Source organism: Alligator sinensis, unplaced genomic scaffold (assembly GCF_000455745.1).
Source record: "Alligator sinensis unplaced genomic scaffold, ASM45574v1 scaffold66_1, whole genome shotgun sequence".
Taxonomy (NCBI): Eukaryota; Metazoa; Chordata; order Crocodylia; family Alligatoridae; genus Alligator; species Alligator sinensis.
In genome coordinates, this window is record NW_005842484.1 from 597,685 (window position 1) to 610,990 (window position 13,306).

The 13,306-nt window shown below is 41.9% G+C and overlaps 1 protein-coding gene across 2 annotated transcripts in view; it reads right to left on the minus strand.

The window, feature by feature from the left end:
* Positions 1 to 11,456: 11,456 nt before the first annotated feature.
* PAPSS1 (3'-phosphoadenosine 5'-phosphosulfate synthase 1) overlaps positions 11,457 to 13,306 on the minus strand; it is a 66,977-nt gene continuing 65,127 nt past the window's right edge. For both annotated transcript variants that reach the window (XM_006031132.3, XM_014523413.2), the window contains one exon: positions 11,457 to 12,151. In XM_006031132.3, the coding sequence (XP_006031194.1) occupies positions 12,013 to 12,151 (139 nt within the window). In that variant the 3' untranslated portion in view covers positions 11,457 to 12,012. The remainder of the gene's footprint in view (positions 12,152 to 13,306) is intronic.

The window sequence follows — 13,306 nt, forward strand, 5'->3', positions numbered from 1 at the left end:
CAGAACATAGAGGTCTATGGCTGTCTACATAACTGGACCAGAAACATGCATCCATTCTACTCCCTTGGTTGCAAGACAAGTTAGAAAAAATTTTAAACTCAAGTGAAATGTGTAGAATAGCATTTAAGTGAAACGAGAAGCTGGGTTGTTATGTTTGAACTATCTGATGCTGATTTATCAATATAAGCAATTATTTTCAGCTCAGTGAAAACAGTCAGCAAATCCTCTTGTTGAATGACAATCCAGCTCTGGATGAGATACAAACAGTGCAGGTCAGAACCATCAAACCTTTTCTCCAATTGATAGTTAATTTGCTTAAATAATATGGCTATTTTTATGTACCCTGCCAAAACATTTTTGATAGGGAAATACTCATTGTGTAGAGAATATTCAAAAGAGTCAAAGGACGATTTTTCCCCAGTTGGTTTCTATATAGTCAAGTGACCAAAGGACATCCATTCACTTATATTTCTTTCAATTAGTGACTGCTTTAAACCTATATGAATATGCTTGTTTTTACCTTTGGGAATAAAAGTACTGCACAAATTACAGAAAGTCAGTCAGAAGCTGCCTTTTTTGAAGGTATAAGGAAACTATTCTGCAGTAAAGTATGCAATTGCCTATTCTATTTATGACAGAGTAGGTCTTTCATTGATATCGTTTCAGCGCCTTCACCAGTCAAAACCAACTCTCCCACATCAAGCCAGCATTTGAGAACAAGTAACTCATGCAACAAATAAAAACTCAGCGAACAATGACCTGAAGGATGGTGTAAGAAAGAAATCAGCCCATGTTTCTTCATTAGTGGCTTCTATTTGAAGAAAACTTTCTATACCCAAGCAGGTTATTCCCTGTATAAGACCACACTTACATAAAGAAACGCAACTGTCCAACTATAACCATAGCATAAACCTGAATATAGTAGAAAGGGATTGTTAGTAGGTTAGAAAGGGTTAGAAAGCTAAATCTAAAACTCATGCGTGTTCAGTTACATCCTTACCTGTGTCAGTGCAAATCTAAAGTTACACTTTTAATGTATCCTTGTATGTCTTTGACCAGAATCTGACTGTTCAAGTCATCTATAGAATAAAACTCAAAATGATCTTTAAATCTGTGTCTTACAATGAGCTGCCTTTAAAGCCTTCCTTCCGTTATTCCTCCATGTTCTGTTTTGGTCAGTGCAGTTTCCGTTTGTGTCTGAGTACTCTGTCTGTTGTCTGCACAGTACTCCAAAAGAAAGACCACGCTGACCGGTTCAACAGTAAAAGCTCCACCAAGTTTATTACCTACAAAGTGGGTGTGTCTACACGAGACACCTTAATGTGCAGTGGCCTGTTCTACTGTGCATTAGCACGTCACACAGCAAAAACCATGCTAATGCGCAGTAGAAATAGCCTACTGCTCATTAAGTATCACAAAAAAAAGTTCACCTTTGCTACTGCACATTAGTACAGCTACTGCACCTTTATCTAGTAACTCATATTAGTGGTACTAAACTTAATGCGCAGTAGCAAAGGCACAAATGAACGTGTAGACTTGCCCAGTATCTACTCACTAACACACCTGTCTACAGGGCTACAAGATGTTAGCCCTAGAGGTAAGGCACAGACATAACTCACAATGCGTTCTGTCCCCTAAGCCTAATACAAAGTTTAAATATTTCCAGGCTTCCTGTTATATATAAAGCCGTTCTGTTTGTATCATGCGTTTACGTAACAAAACATTAACACCTCTACCACATTCCTCAAGCTTCAGACTTTGTTATCACCAGGTGTGTTGCATACTCTTTAACACCAGTCCTATTAATTACTCCTAACAACTGACCTTAACACCTTAACCATCAACTTTAACACTCTGCTGTCTGTCAGGTGTACTCCCAGAGAAACCCTAGTGATATAAGGTCAGCCTTCAGTCAATCCTCCCAGCAAAGCTTTTATACATTCAGTCAGTGTTTATATCACTCATTACACCAGAAAGGCCTGCACCCTCTTTCCTTCTTTTATTAGGTACCCTTCTTCACACTTAGCTTGATGCAGACCTGATTCAAAGTTAAGTGTTCCATCAACTTCAGTAGGCTTCAGTTCAAACTCTAGATTCAAATCAATCCTAAATATTTCTTCTAAGGTCCTAAATCTTATTTGCTTTTATTTTCATAAGCAGCATTATTGAAGTCAATGGGATGCAAAAGATTTGTCCCTTAGATTAGAATCTCATGTTCTGTATAGCACCAAACCCCCCAAGTTGTTCAGACAGGGCTGAGAATCCAGAAATTAATTCTGATGACTTCATGCTTATTTCACAATTTTAAATAAGGAATTCCTGTAAATGGTGATCAAGAAGGGAGATCAAGGCATGGGACACCTGAAAGGAAAGCATGGAGATCCAGGGATGGCTGAAACAAGTTGATGGTTTAGGTAGCTGTTCATGGTCCAAAACTAGGGCACAGCCTACCGAAATATTTGAACTGCTGGCATAACTCAACAATGGCAGAAGGTAGAAATGACTATGAATAGTTGTAAAGACTGATGTAGTTATAACTGGTATGTGTAGGACATCACAGTTGACACATCTTGTCTACATAGAAGCAGCACAAGGGCATCCTATATCCAATGGTGACTTACATAGAGTAAAATGGCATTTTATCCACAGGTAGGCTTTGGACAGCAATCACACTGCATATAAAATCTTTGAATGAGGGTCCTTTGACTGACTCCAAGACTCCTTGAGTTTTATGGCTCACCTCTGCACTCTGTTATAACTTGGAATCATTTATTGCCTTTAAGAATTCCAGATGTGACTTTAAAGCACTACTCTAGTTTTCAGTGAAGCTGCCTTCCCCTTCAGCTTCCAAATGGTATCAAGATGAAGTTTCTAAGGCAATCAGTTCCGGTAATGTCACAGGAGTGATCCTGGCATGTGTGCATGCATGTACCTCTCCATAAACAAGCAAAGGAGAAAGAAAAGAAGCAACAATTTTCATAAAAGCTAACTAACAAAAGGGATACAGGTAAAACCCTGAACGCTGTAAAGGCAGACATAAGGCAGGATAGAAACACCCCCCAAAAAAGCTTGTGTGTAAAACCCCAATGTTATTCATAATCAAAACAAAGTTCATTGTGAAAGCAGAAAGCAAATTTAAGAGAGGCCCTGCTATTACTGCCCTCAGGCTTTCTTCAAGGTAAAACACAGCTGAGCTGTGTTTTCCAACACAGGGTACTGACTGACAACAGAGCAGCTGTTAGACAAGAGCTCTCCCGTGTTTTGCAGACAAACTGACCTCAGCAGGGTTTTACTCTGAAAAGGTTACACTATACAGTCAATCCACTCAAGACATCCTATTAAAATTACCATATTTTCTTGAATACAACAAACATTTTCCCCCAAAATCAGCCCCCTCCCCACCCAAGTGAGGTGCATGTATTAAGCAAGGAAGCTGATCTTCTGCCTGGGAATGGAAGGACCCTACTTTGATTCCTGCTTCACAGCGCAGCAACCACTGTATTACTATTCAGGCAGCGGAGGGAATCAACAAAAAATGATTCATTGTTTTCACTCCAAAGGTGTTAAAAATCCTCTTTCTTTTTTAATTGTCTTGCTGTTCCACTAATCAAAGTAACCATTTTTGGGCAATTTTACTGTCTGCCAGCTGTTCCTCGTCCCTGTTCTCCTATTTCACAGCCTTCAGGACTCTTCAGTTCCTTTCAAAATCATAGATCCCTCTATGGGCTAGGAACAGAAGTCATACACAAATTGGTATAAATGGTCGGAAATTGATTCAAACCTGTAACATACCAGAAGTTCATTACACATGCCCTGCTTTCAAAATGACAGAACCAGTTTTAAGATAAAACCTGGATAGATTGTAGTATCAGACATAACTGACTTGGGTTACATCAGTCTATCGAATTTGTCTCAGATCTTCTCCCAACTAAAGTCCCCCAGCAGCCCAGGATGCTCTGCAGCCCTGGGCTGTGCCATCTGGTCCAGTGCAGCAGGGCCAGTTCCACCCTGACTGTCACGGAGCTGAGGCAGTCAAGCCTCTGCTTCCTAGACTGTGTCCTGCCTGCACCTGTCAGCCTGGTAAGATCAGGGGCAGGGGAATGGACCCCTATGTCCCCCTAGTCTGGGCCTGCAGCGCAGTTCCCTACAGTGTGCTTTCCCCCCAGCTCAGTGAGTCCTTGAGCTATGAAAGCTCTAGCCCTGCCCCCTCACCAGCCACTGGCCTCTCTCAGAGGTGGGGAGTGGGGGGAAGAGGGGAATGCACCCCCCCCCACCTCTCAGAGAGGCTGGCAGCTGGTGAGGGGGTGGCACTGGGGCTTTCCTGCCCAGCTTGCTGAAACCCCACCGTGGGGGCTTGCCCCCCATGCCGTGCAAACCTGTGCTGGGCAAGGGCATGTGCATCCCCCACCCTCAGGTAGGTGAGCAGTTTTGAGAGGGTGCAGCTGGGGAGAGAGCCAGTGTCTGCTGGCTCTCTCCCTCCCTCCCTGTGGCCAACAGTAATGGGTGGCACCATGTGTCCAGCAGCCAATCAGGCATGGGCTGCCAGGGTTCGGCAGCCTTGAGCAGTGCCTGGTGTGACGGGAGGCACGCATGAGCTCCCTCCAAGCTCCTGGCTCGGGCCACTGCAGGCTTCTACCCGCTTTTGTCACCGGGATGCTGAATGTCAGTTCAGTTAGTTATTGGTCCAATCTATGTCACTTAGAAAAACCAGCAAAGATTGAATCAATTTTGCCTCCGGCTGTTTGAACCTCTGTACTTAAGCCATGGAAATGAGTCTTCAGTAGCTAGGATCTCGACTTCTGTTAAGCAGGAAAGAGGTAAATCAACAGAAGATTGGGCTCTGTCCCTGCTCTATGCAGCTATACCCCTGGAAATATCTTCTTTTTTTTTCATGCTGCCTTTCAAAGACAAAACTTGTGTCATATTCTAGGGTATGCTGTATGCAAGGAAATACTGTATAAGCTGGAAAGAACAGTAACAGATACCAATATCACCTTTTACAGCACATAGACTCTGTAACTTAGACCAATTCATGTACCAGGACACAGTGGCAGTTCTAAATCACCACAAGCATACACGTTATAGCCAACTGGCACATCCATTTCAGACTAAAATCTCTCGCTGTTTCAGTAGTTGATGAGAAACTCCACTCCACCTGAGTGGGTGGAATTTAATTCTTGCACACAAGTGCTTAATGTTGCAGAGACATTTGGATACAAAAGTGAACTCCATGTAAGGGGATGGATAGATTCCTGGCAAGTTAATACAGATTCAGTTGGCATTGCCATTTTTCTGTGTATTCCTTGCCCTTTTAAACAAAGGAATGATACAGATTGCTTTGACCCTGCTCTTCCTTAACATTCAGGTTGGTACCATGAAGGAAGCTTTCCTCCCTCCCCCATCTGTACTATAGGCAGAGGGAAGAGTCTGAACTTCATGGGACACGGACAACCTCTGTTGGTGTTTGCACAGTGCCTAGCCCAGTGGTTCTCAGCCTTTTAAAGTCAGCAACCAGTTGCCTTTTTTAATTTAGTGACACTGTTACGCTGCCTCCACTTGCCTCAGTAGTTCTCAACAGGAGTGGCTCTTCCCTGGATTAGGGTTTGTAATAAACTTAAAAAGGCAGAAGCAGAAGCATAATTAATGAGTTTTGCACCCTGGAGAAAACTCCCCTGTGCACCTGGGATGTGTATGTGGAGAGTGGAAGGGGAAAGGAGAGTGGTTTTACTGCCTTGGGTGTCCCTGCACACAGCTGCTTAGGCTAGGCAGTGCAAACAGCTGCTCCCATCTGCCCTGACTCAACAATATAAAAGGACAGGCTGACCCCTCCCGGCAGGTAGTGCAAAAGGCTGCTTCACAGCCCTGATTGACTTCTCTGGAGAGCTGGTGCAAAGGGCGGGGGCCAGAGCATATACTCTTTCCATACCCTTCACCAATCTGCGCCTGCATGCTCCTTCCACAAACAGAGGAGCACAGGACAGCTCCACCTGCCCAAACATCGTTGTTTCCAGAAGGAGCATGTGGGAAAAGCAGCAAGGCTGCAGGAAGAACACAGGCTCCAGCCGTTTCTGTCCGATCTGCCACTGCAGGAGGTATGTGGGGCATTTTAACCTGCGCGTAGCAGCACCCACATTGCAGCACTCCTGGAAGGGGCTAACAGAGCCTCCCAGTTGAGAGCAACTGGCTTAGCCCAAAGGTGATGCATGACAGCTCAAGATTCAAGTAGTTAGAACGCAACAATCTTGCACACCAATCTCAGGAAGAACCAGCAGCCTGGGCTCACAAAGTGTTGTGGGGGTTTTAAGCAATAAAGAACTACATAGAGAAGGGTAGTTGAGTGTTTGCATTAGGGTCATTTCAACATTCTAGCTTAGTGGTTCTCAACCTTTTTTGTACTAGGACCTAATTATAAACATCAATGACTGGTCCCTACCCAGTGCCACTCATTCCCAATGCATTGCACCCACCCCCAAGCCAGTGTGTGGGGCATGGGGGTCCCCAAGCAGCTCCTCACAGGCTGGAACTCAGCCAACTTGGAAAGGAAAAACCATGGTTTCCCATGAATTCTCCTTTGGAGGAGAAAAAACATTTTTAAATGTTGTTGATCCATTTTTAAAGCTTTTCAGTGGGTTGCTTCTCATATATTCTTGCAACCCACTTTTGGGTCACATCCCACGGGTTGAGAAATGCTGTTCTAGCTGATGCACCTAACCAATCTGCTGCTCATCAGTGTATGCTTATTTCAGCAAAATGCTAACCTGTACCTCTGAAACAATTTTCCATCAGGAACAGAAAGGGATCAGGGTTTCCTTGCCAGCATTTTCTGAGATGCCCATAACACACACAAGGATCTAGGGGGTTTTCTCTTCAATCACAAAATGACAGTGGGTCTTATCCTACAAGTGGTCCATTTACAGAACTCACCAAAAATTTAAATGAGGGGAAGGTCCATATGCAAGGCATTTGACATTTGGAGGACTTGCTTCACAGATTTTAAGCTCCATATTAGTACTCAAAATCACTTGCTCTCCCCCTCCTCCCCCACACTATCTAAGACAGCCAGTATATTATTTTCCTTACTTCTTTTATTGAAGAATTGTTCCAGATGTAGAAGTTTGGGTTATCTCCAAGCCATTGCCTTAATAGTTTATGCAACCTATTCCACATTTTCCATGTCTGGCATATTATTGAGTTGTTAGTGTTTAGATCCCTTATTGAAAAATTCAGAGAGGAGCCAGCACCCTCTGTCTTTGTTAGCTGCTTTTGCATCACAAACCTCAACATCTGATTCGGAACATTACCCCACACAACCCACACCCTCAAGAAGTTTGGTAAAACTTGAACATAGGCATCCTGAGTTCTCTATTCCGGAAGCTGGCATAAAGCTTTGAAATCCTTATTCTATGCTGCTTTGCTATCCCACAGGAAAGCTCATATAATTTTTTGCTTGCAATTGCTTATAGTACATTGCTAGAAACAGCATCATCTGGAATTAATAATTTCACTGAAGAGCTATAATCATTTTGTTGCACTTATTCAATCCCAAAGACTAGGACTGGGTAAACTCCATCCACCTCATTAACTCTTATTTTTTTCGAAAGCTGGGTCCAGTTTGTCCTTGCATCATAGATATGGATTTTGAAGATCAGTGGGAAGGGTACTTATTATTATTATTATGACTTCCATAACCATTACGCCCAATATGGCAGAATGATTTACTAGAACTAAAAGGTCCAAGACTGTGCACAAAGCATCACAGAACAGTCAGAAGGGGAAGGGGAGGGTGAGAGCTCATTTGTAAAGGCTAGAGAGCAAGAAAAAGAAACACTTTTTAAACCTAAATGCAATTTCACTGAACAAGAGTAACCAAGTCCTGTCCATTATTATAGCAAAATGATTTCTGCAGAGGGCATCTTTGGATGGCTGCTTTTTTTGTTCTGAAGTAGCAAAAAATCTATATAAATAAAATGCTTTTTTGTGTGCGATTCAGATCTACATCAATATTTGCAGAAGTGGTATTAATTTCACTAATTGCTAGGATAACAGAGCTCAGGTTGGCTCTAAGACTATCTGTTTTCAGTTACATGAAATGCCAAAAGATACACAGACGGATTTGATAATATACACATCACTGTAACCCACTAGGCCTTTCCTGTCTCCTGAAAGACTAAGTTTCCTCAAAAGGGTCTCAGCCTCCTTTTAGACAGCAGTCACTATGAATAAGGGAAGGATATCAGCTCTAGGTAATGTTGAGTCTGTTACTTTCCTCTAGCTAAGATGGAGAGCAAGTGGAAAAGGGATTTTAAAGGTCAACACCAGTGACCCTTGGCTAAATTATAAGTTTTAAAGATCAATCCAAGAAAAGCTCAATTAGTTTACTGATTAGGACCATAAGAAATCACAGCATGCATTACCAAATCTTGGTCTGCTGCAGGACTTTGATTGGAGGGAGCTCAATTTAACTAAAAAAGGTGGGTATAGGTTAACATGTTCACAGCTTGTAATCCTATTGGCCTAGTCCAATCACATTGGCTTGTACTTACCTTGAAAAGAAATATCCAATAATGCCAGCATGCTAAACATACACTTCTTGTTTACCGTAAGTTCTCTAGCATTTTAAAAAGAGAAAGATTTAGAAAAACTAGACACTTAAGACAATTCTAAAACAAGGACAAAGAAACCAGTCATACTAGGTTTAGTTTATGCTGCTACACCTGTAACAACTAAAACAATTACGGGAGTGTGGCTTACTCTTTACTACAACATTAAAAAAAGCCTTCTCCTAAGAAGCACACAATCTAAAACAGGTACTATATAACAACAATGAATAGATATGAATAAAGAAGGACAGCAGAGGCATCAACAGCTAGGAGAAGCAATTCTCTGGGGCTGATCTTTGCACAGAAGAGCCAGCTTTAGTTGACAACTGGTCATCACTGGGTGTATTTATATGGAGACGGTTACTGCAGTTGCCTAATTAGCTCTGCAGTAAAGCATCAATGGTCTGCATGTGCAGAGCTACATGTGCAGAGTAAATTAACTCTGCTGTAGGTTAGCACTGCCAGATACAAGTACTATTCTACAGTGGAGCTATTTACTCCACTGCAACACATGTAGATGCTGACAGGGCTGACTGGGCCTTGAGGGTGCTCCAGTGCGGGGGTTACTTGCAGGCTAGCACCCCAGACTGAAGCACCCTCATGCCCTAACCAGCCCCTCTACAGCACATTGAGATGGAGAGGCAGCCCCAGGCTAGCAGGCTGACTGCTCCGGGGCCCCCTGACAGTCAGGGCTGTGCCACCCTGGTTCAACGTGCTGCGGTCCCCAGGTGCACATGTAAATGCTGTGCCTGAAAGCAATAAACTCTAGCATGAACTGCACCATCACTTTAATATTCATGTGTAGACATGCCCACTGAGGAGGACAGTATAGGGAGAACACTAAAAGTAAGAGAGAGAAAATTAAGATGCAGTCAAAGCATATAGGTTACCAGAGAGCAGCTATGCTCAGACTCAGTCATGCCCACACACCTGAGGCTGGGATCTTTGCTCAGCATTCAGAGCCAGCAAGGGATAGTGGGAATAATACACACAGCTTGTTTAAAAACAACAAAGTTGAAAGCTTGTTAAAGTAAAGACATTAAAGACATTCAGAATTAAACACCATAATTGAGCCTCAGTTTTAAAGGAGCTAGACTATAAGGCTGCTGTCAGATGTGAAAAAAAATCCCCAAAACACCCTTGCTTTACCAGAAGAGGCAGGGTGTTGGTTCCACCCAGTGCCACAGCATCTGTATACATTGTGCACTTCAGCAGAGCTTTTTGATACTTTTACCTAATAACTGCCAATCAACTATTAGGTAAAAGTGCCAAAAAGCTCTGCTGAAGCACCCAATCTATATAGACATTGGGTGAGCTGGGTCAAACTAACGCAATGCCTCATCTGGGCATATGCTGCACTTGGAGCAAGTGCGCACCAAGTTTAAAGTAAAACACCAGTTTTCTGTTTTTATGTCTCTAAGCAGCTTAAAAGCCAAAGTGGCTCTTTAGCCTTGTACTAACTGGCCTGCATGCACTCTTGTCCCTAAAACTGACTTCAATGGGTGATTCACTTTCATGAGCCTACCCATAACCCTCCAATCAAATTTGTAAGCCCAGCATTTTTTAAATACTATGATTTGGAGACATTAGTCTCTGTGATTGCACTTCTCAGAAAACAGAGTCTGCCAGTAGTGCCTCTTTTGCACAAGTGGGAATACTATTAACCAATGTTTGAAAAAACTTAGAAGTAAATTAAAATGCATTGCATTCTGAACATAGCACTAACTGGCTTTCTACTGTTTTATGGAGTATCTGCATATATCTAAAAAAATGATTCTTTTGGTCCTTCATCAAAGTTCTTTTACATGGCAAACAGGAGTTTTGGTAAGGAACAGAACAGAGGGAAGTTTAGAGTTAACTGTAGAACGGCCACTTAGGGAAACCAAGAAATTGTCAAGACATTACTACCACGAATGGCTCCAGGTAACTTTATACTAAAAATTGGCTCAGCACCTAAAAAGCTGGTGTGATGCACTTTTCCCATTTTTTAAAGTAACCATTAATTTAAATACTGCAGGGCTGTCCAGCTGCTAAGCAGTTGGGGGCCGCCCACTCCACAAATTGCACCAGTGGGGGCCACAGGCCCCTATGCTATACACCAGGCATGGGCGGGCTCCACTACCTCACTGAACTGCAGAGTTCCCCATCTCATATGGGGCTCCCTGCAGGCTCCCCCCTGACACAACATTGCATGAGCACCCCAGGCTGCCTGCTCATCCAGTACCATGGGCTGGACTGCCCTGACCTCCGGGGCTGCGTCAGGCAGTGGAAGCCAGGGGGAAAAACAGAGAAGGCCCAAGCCCCAGGCTGCTGCTGCAGTCAGAACAAGGGGCAGGAGTTGCTGGGTGGCGGCATGCATGTTAACTCCTAATGCAGCCCATGGGCCACCAGTTGCACGATTCAGTATTTTATGGCTATCCAAGTCAAAAGATATCTCCTTAACCTTTGAAGGCTAAAAGGGAATTTATACTGCAAACTTAGTCAAGAGTTGAGTATTTTATTTGTAGACACAGCAATAACTGTGTCTACAAATGTGCAAGATGATACAGAATCATAGATGTATCATTTTTTTAAACTGGTATTGTGGTCAATAATTATGCTTGGCACCAAACACTGGAAAAATAAATCGAAGTGGATATGATTTACAGTAACTGTATTTTACAGCCTTGGCAAAAAGAGAGAAATCTAACAGTAGCTAATGTCTTGGATTATTATGAAATATTAGTAGAGAAAGCTAGATATTTCCTTCTACTTATTAAATAGACATTTTCTTTTGCTTTGTACTCTGCTACAGAAAGAAAGCATAAGACAAAAACAATGAACTCAAAAAATTAATATAGAAAGCAAAAAAATTTAATTGTGCTGCATAAAGAACTTTTAGCTATGAGATTACATACAACTAAGGCTTAAAGTTAAATACTTCTGGGATCACTAATTGACAGAAAAATACTGAGTACAATTTTACAATAGTTTTAAAATCTATTTCCTCCCCTCCCCCATTTATAGATCATCTATCCATTGTTCATCTAATCATTAAATTCATCCTGCAAAACGAAATCAAAAAGGAATCAGACTGTAAATAGTATGTGAAAAAAATTGCATCGAGGTAATGGCTGCAGAGCTCATAGGACAGAGGCAATAAAATATAAAAAGACAAGAGTTAAAAATCCTACTGCAAGAATATTAACTGTAATAAAAGACGACGACATTAAAAACAGCAGTTTGGTAGGTGCCAGTACATAATAGAACCCATAAGACAAGCAAAGAATGATGCTAAGTTAGGGAGAAAGTCTGTTTTCAGGGAAGAACTTCCTGACAGACACCACAACAAAGCAGCATGAACGGTGATTGTGTGGTCCCCTTCTTGTTAATAAATCAGGCGTCAAAGGTTGATCTGCAGTTAATAAGAAGCCTAAGCCTTCTCCAAGGATTTGTAGTACTCTGTCAGCACGGTCCAGGCTTTGGGGGCCATGAAACCTTCTGGAGGGTTCTGACCTTCCCGAGCCAGCTTACGCATGCGGGTCCCTGAAATAAATTCAAAATCTTCATGCCTGGGGAAAAACAGAATACACATTTTAAAAGCCTGAATTAGCCAATCTTCTTTTCTCCTTTTTTGATGGAAAAAATAAAGTTCATACCACATTAGTAAGATCCGACTCTGGATTGTAATGTTTAGTAACACAACCGTGGCTGTGCCACTCCTGTACAGGAGCAGACAATCCTGAATACACACATAAACATTCACTATTTTCCAAAGCTAAACAACAAATGAGTATGAATACATATATCGTTTCACATACATGTGCCTTTGTTTTTTGAAATTCTTAGGCAAACTATTAGTAGACATAGGATAAAAATATCTTCTCACAGCTGTCTTTTCTAAAGATTAATTACAGAAGACCAGATGGACAAATGAGGCCTATTTGGGCTTATTTATGATCAGCAACTTGATATTAGTACTCTATGCTAGTTCACACTACCAAAGACACCAACAACAATCCATAATGGTAGAGCTGATAAGAAGCGAAAATTGAAGATCCTTAGCCAGAATAACTTGCTCTACATATAAGTGAAACAATCAAAAACCCAAGAACCTAATGCAAAAAGTCTAGCCAGTTTTCTGAAGCAAAATAATTTATTTTTAAATTAAATGTGGCAATTTTTCTCACTCCCTTTGCAACATGTATTCATTACTCATTCTTCACTGGTCTGTTTGAAATAAAAGCCAAATATTGATCTCAGATGTACATGCCTCAAAGTGAAATGAGAGCCAAGCATGTTCATCAGAGGGCAGATTTTGGCTTTAAGTGCCAAGCAATGCTCAGTATGGTATGGGGCTTAGTAAGATACAAAAGGCATTTCACAGCTGTCTCTCACAATGCTTGCTGTACAAACCATTAGCTTTGCAACTTTTAATGTGGATTGTATTCCTTTTTTCACAGCAATCAAACCCTGTATGCTGGTCCCCAAAATGTGACAACAAAGCAAACACACCTTTCACTGTGCTCTAATTACAAAGAATACATAATCCCCAAACAAGAAAGCTGAACTAAACTGAACTTGTAAAGAATGGGTACAGGAATAGGGGAGTAAAAAAAAACCCAAAAACCCTATCAATAGGGCTAAAAACAAATAGGTCTCATCAAGTTTCATCTGTAGCATCAGCAGGCCTTAGCATCAGTCCCTCTCAATACTTGCACGGGAAA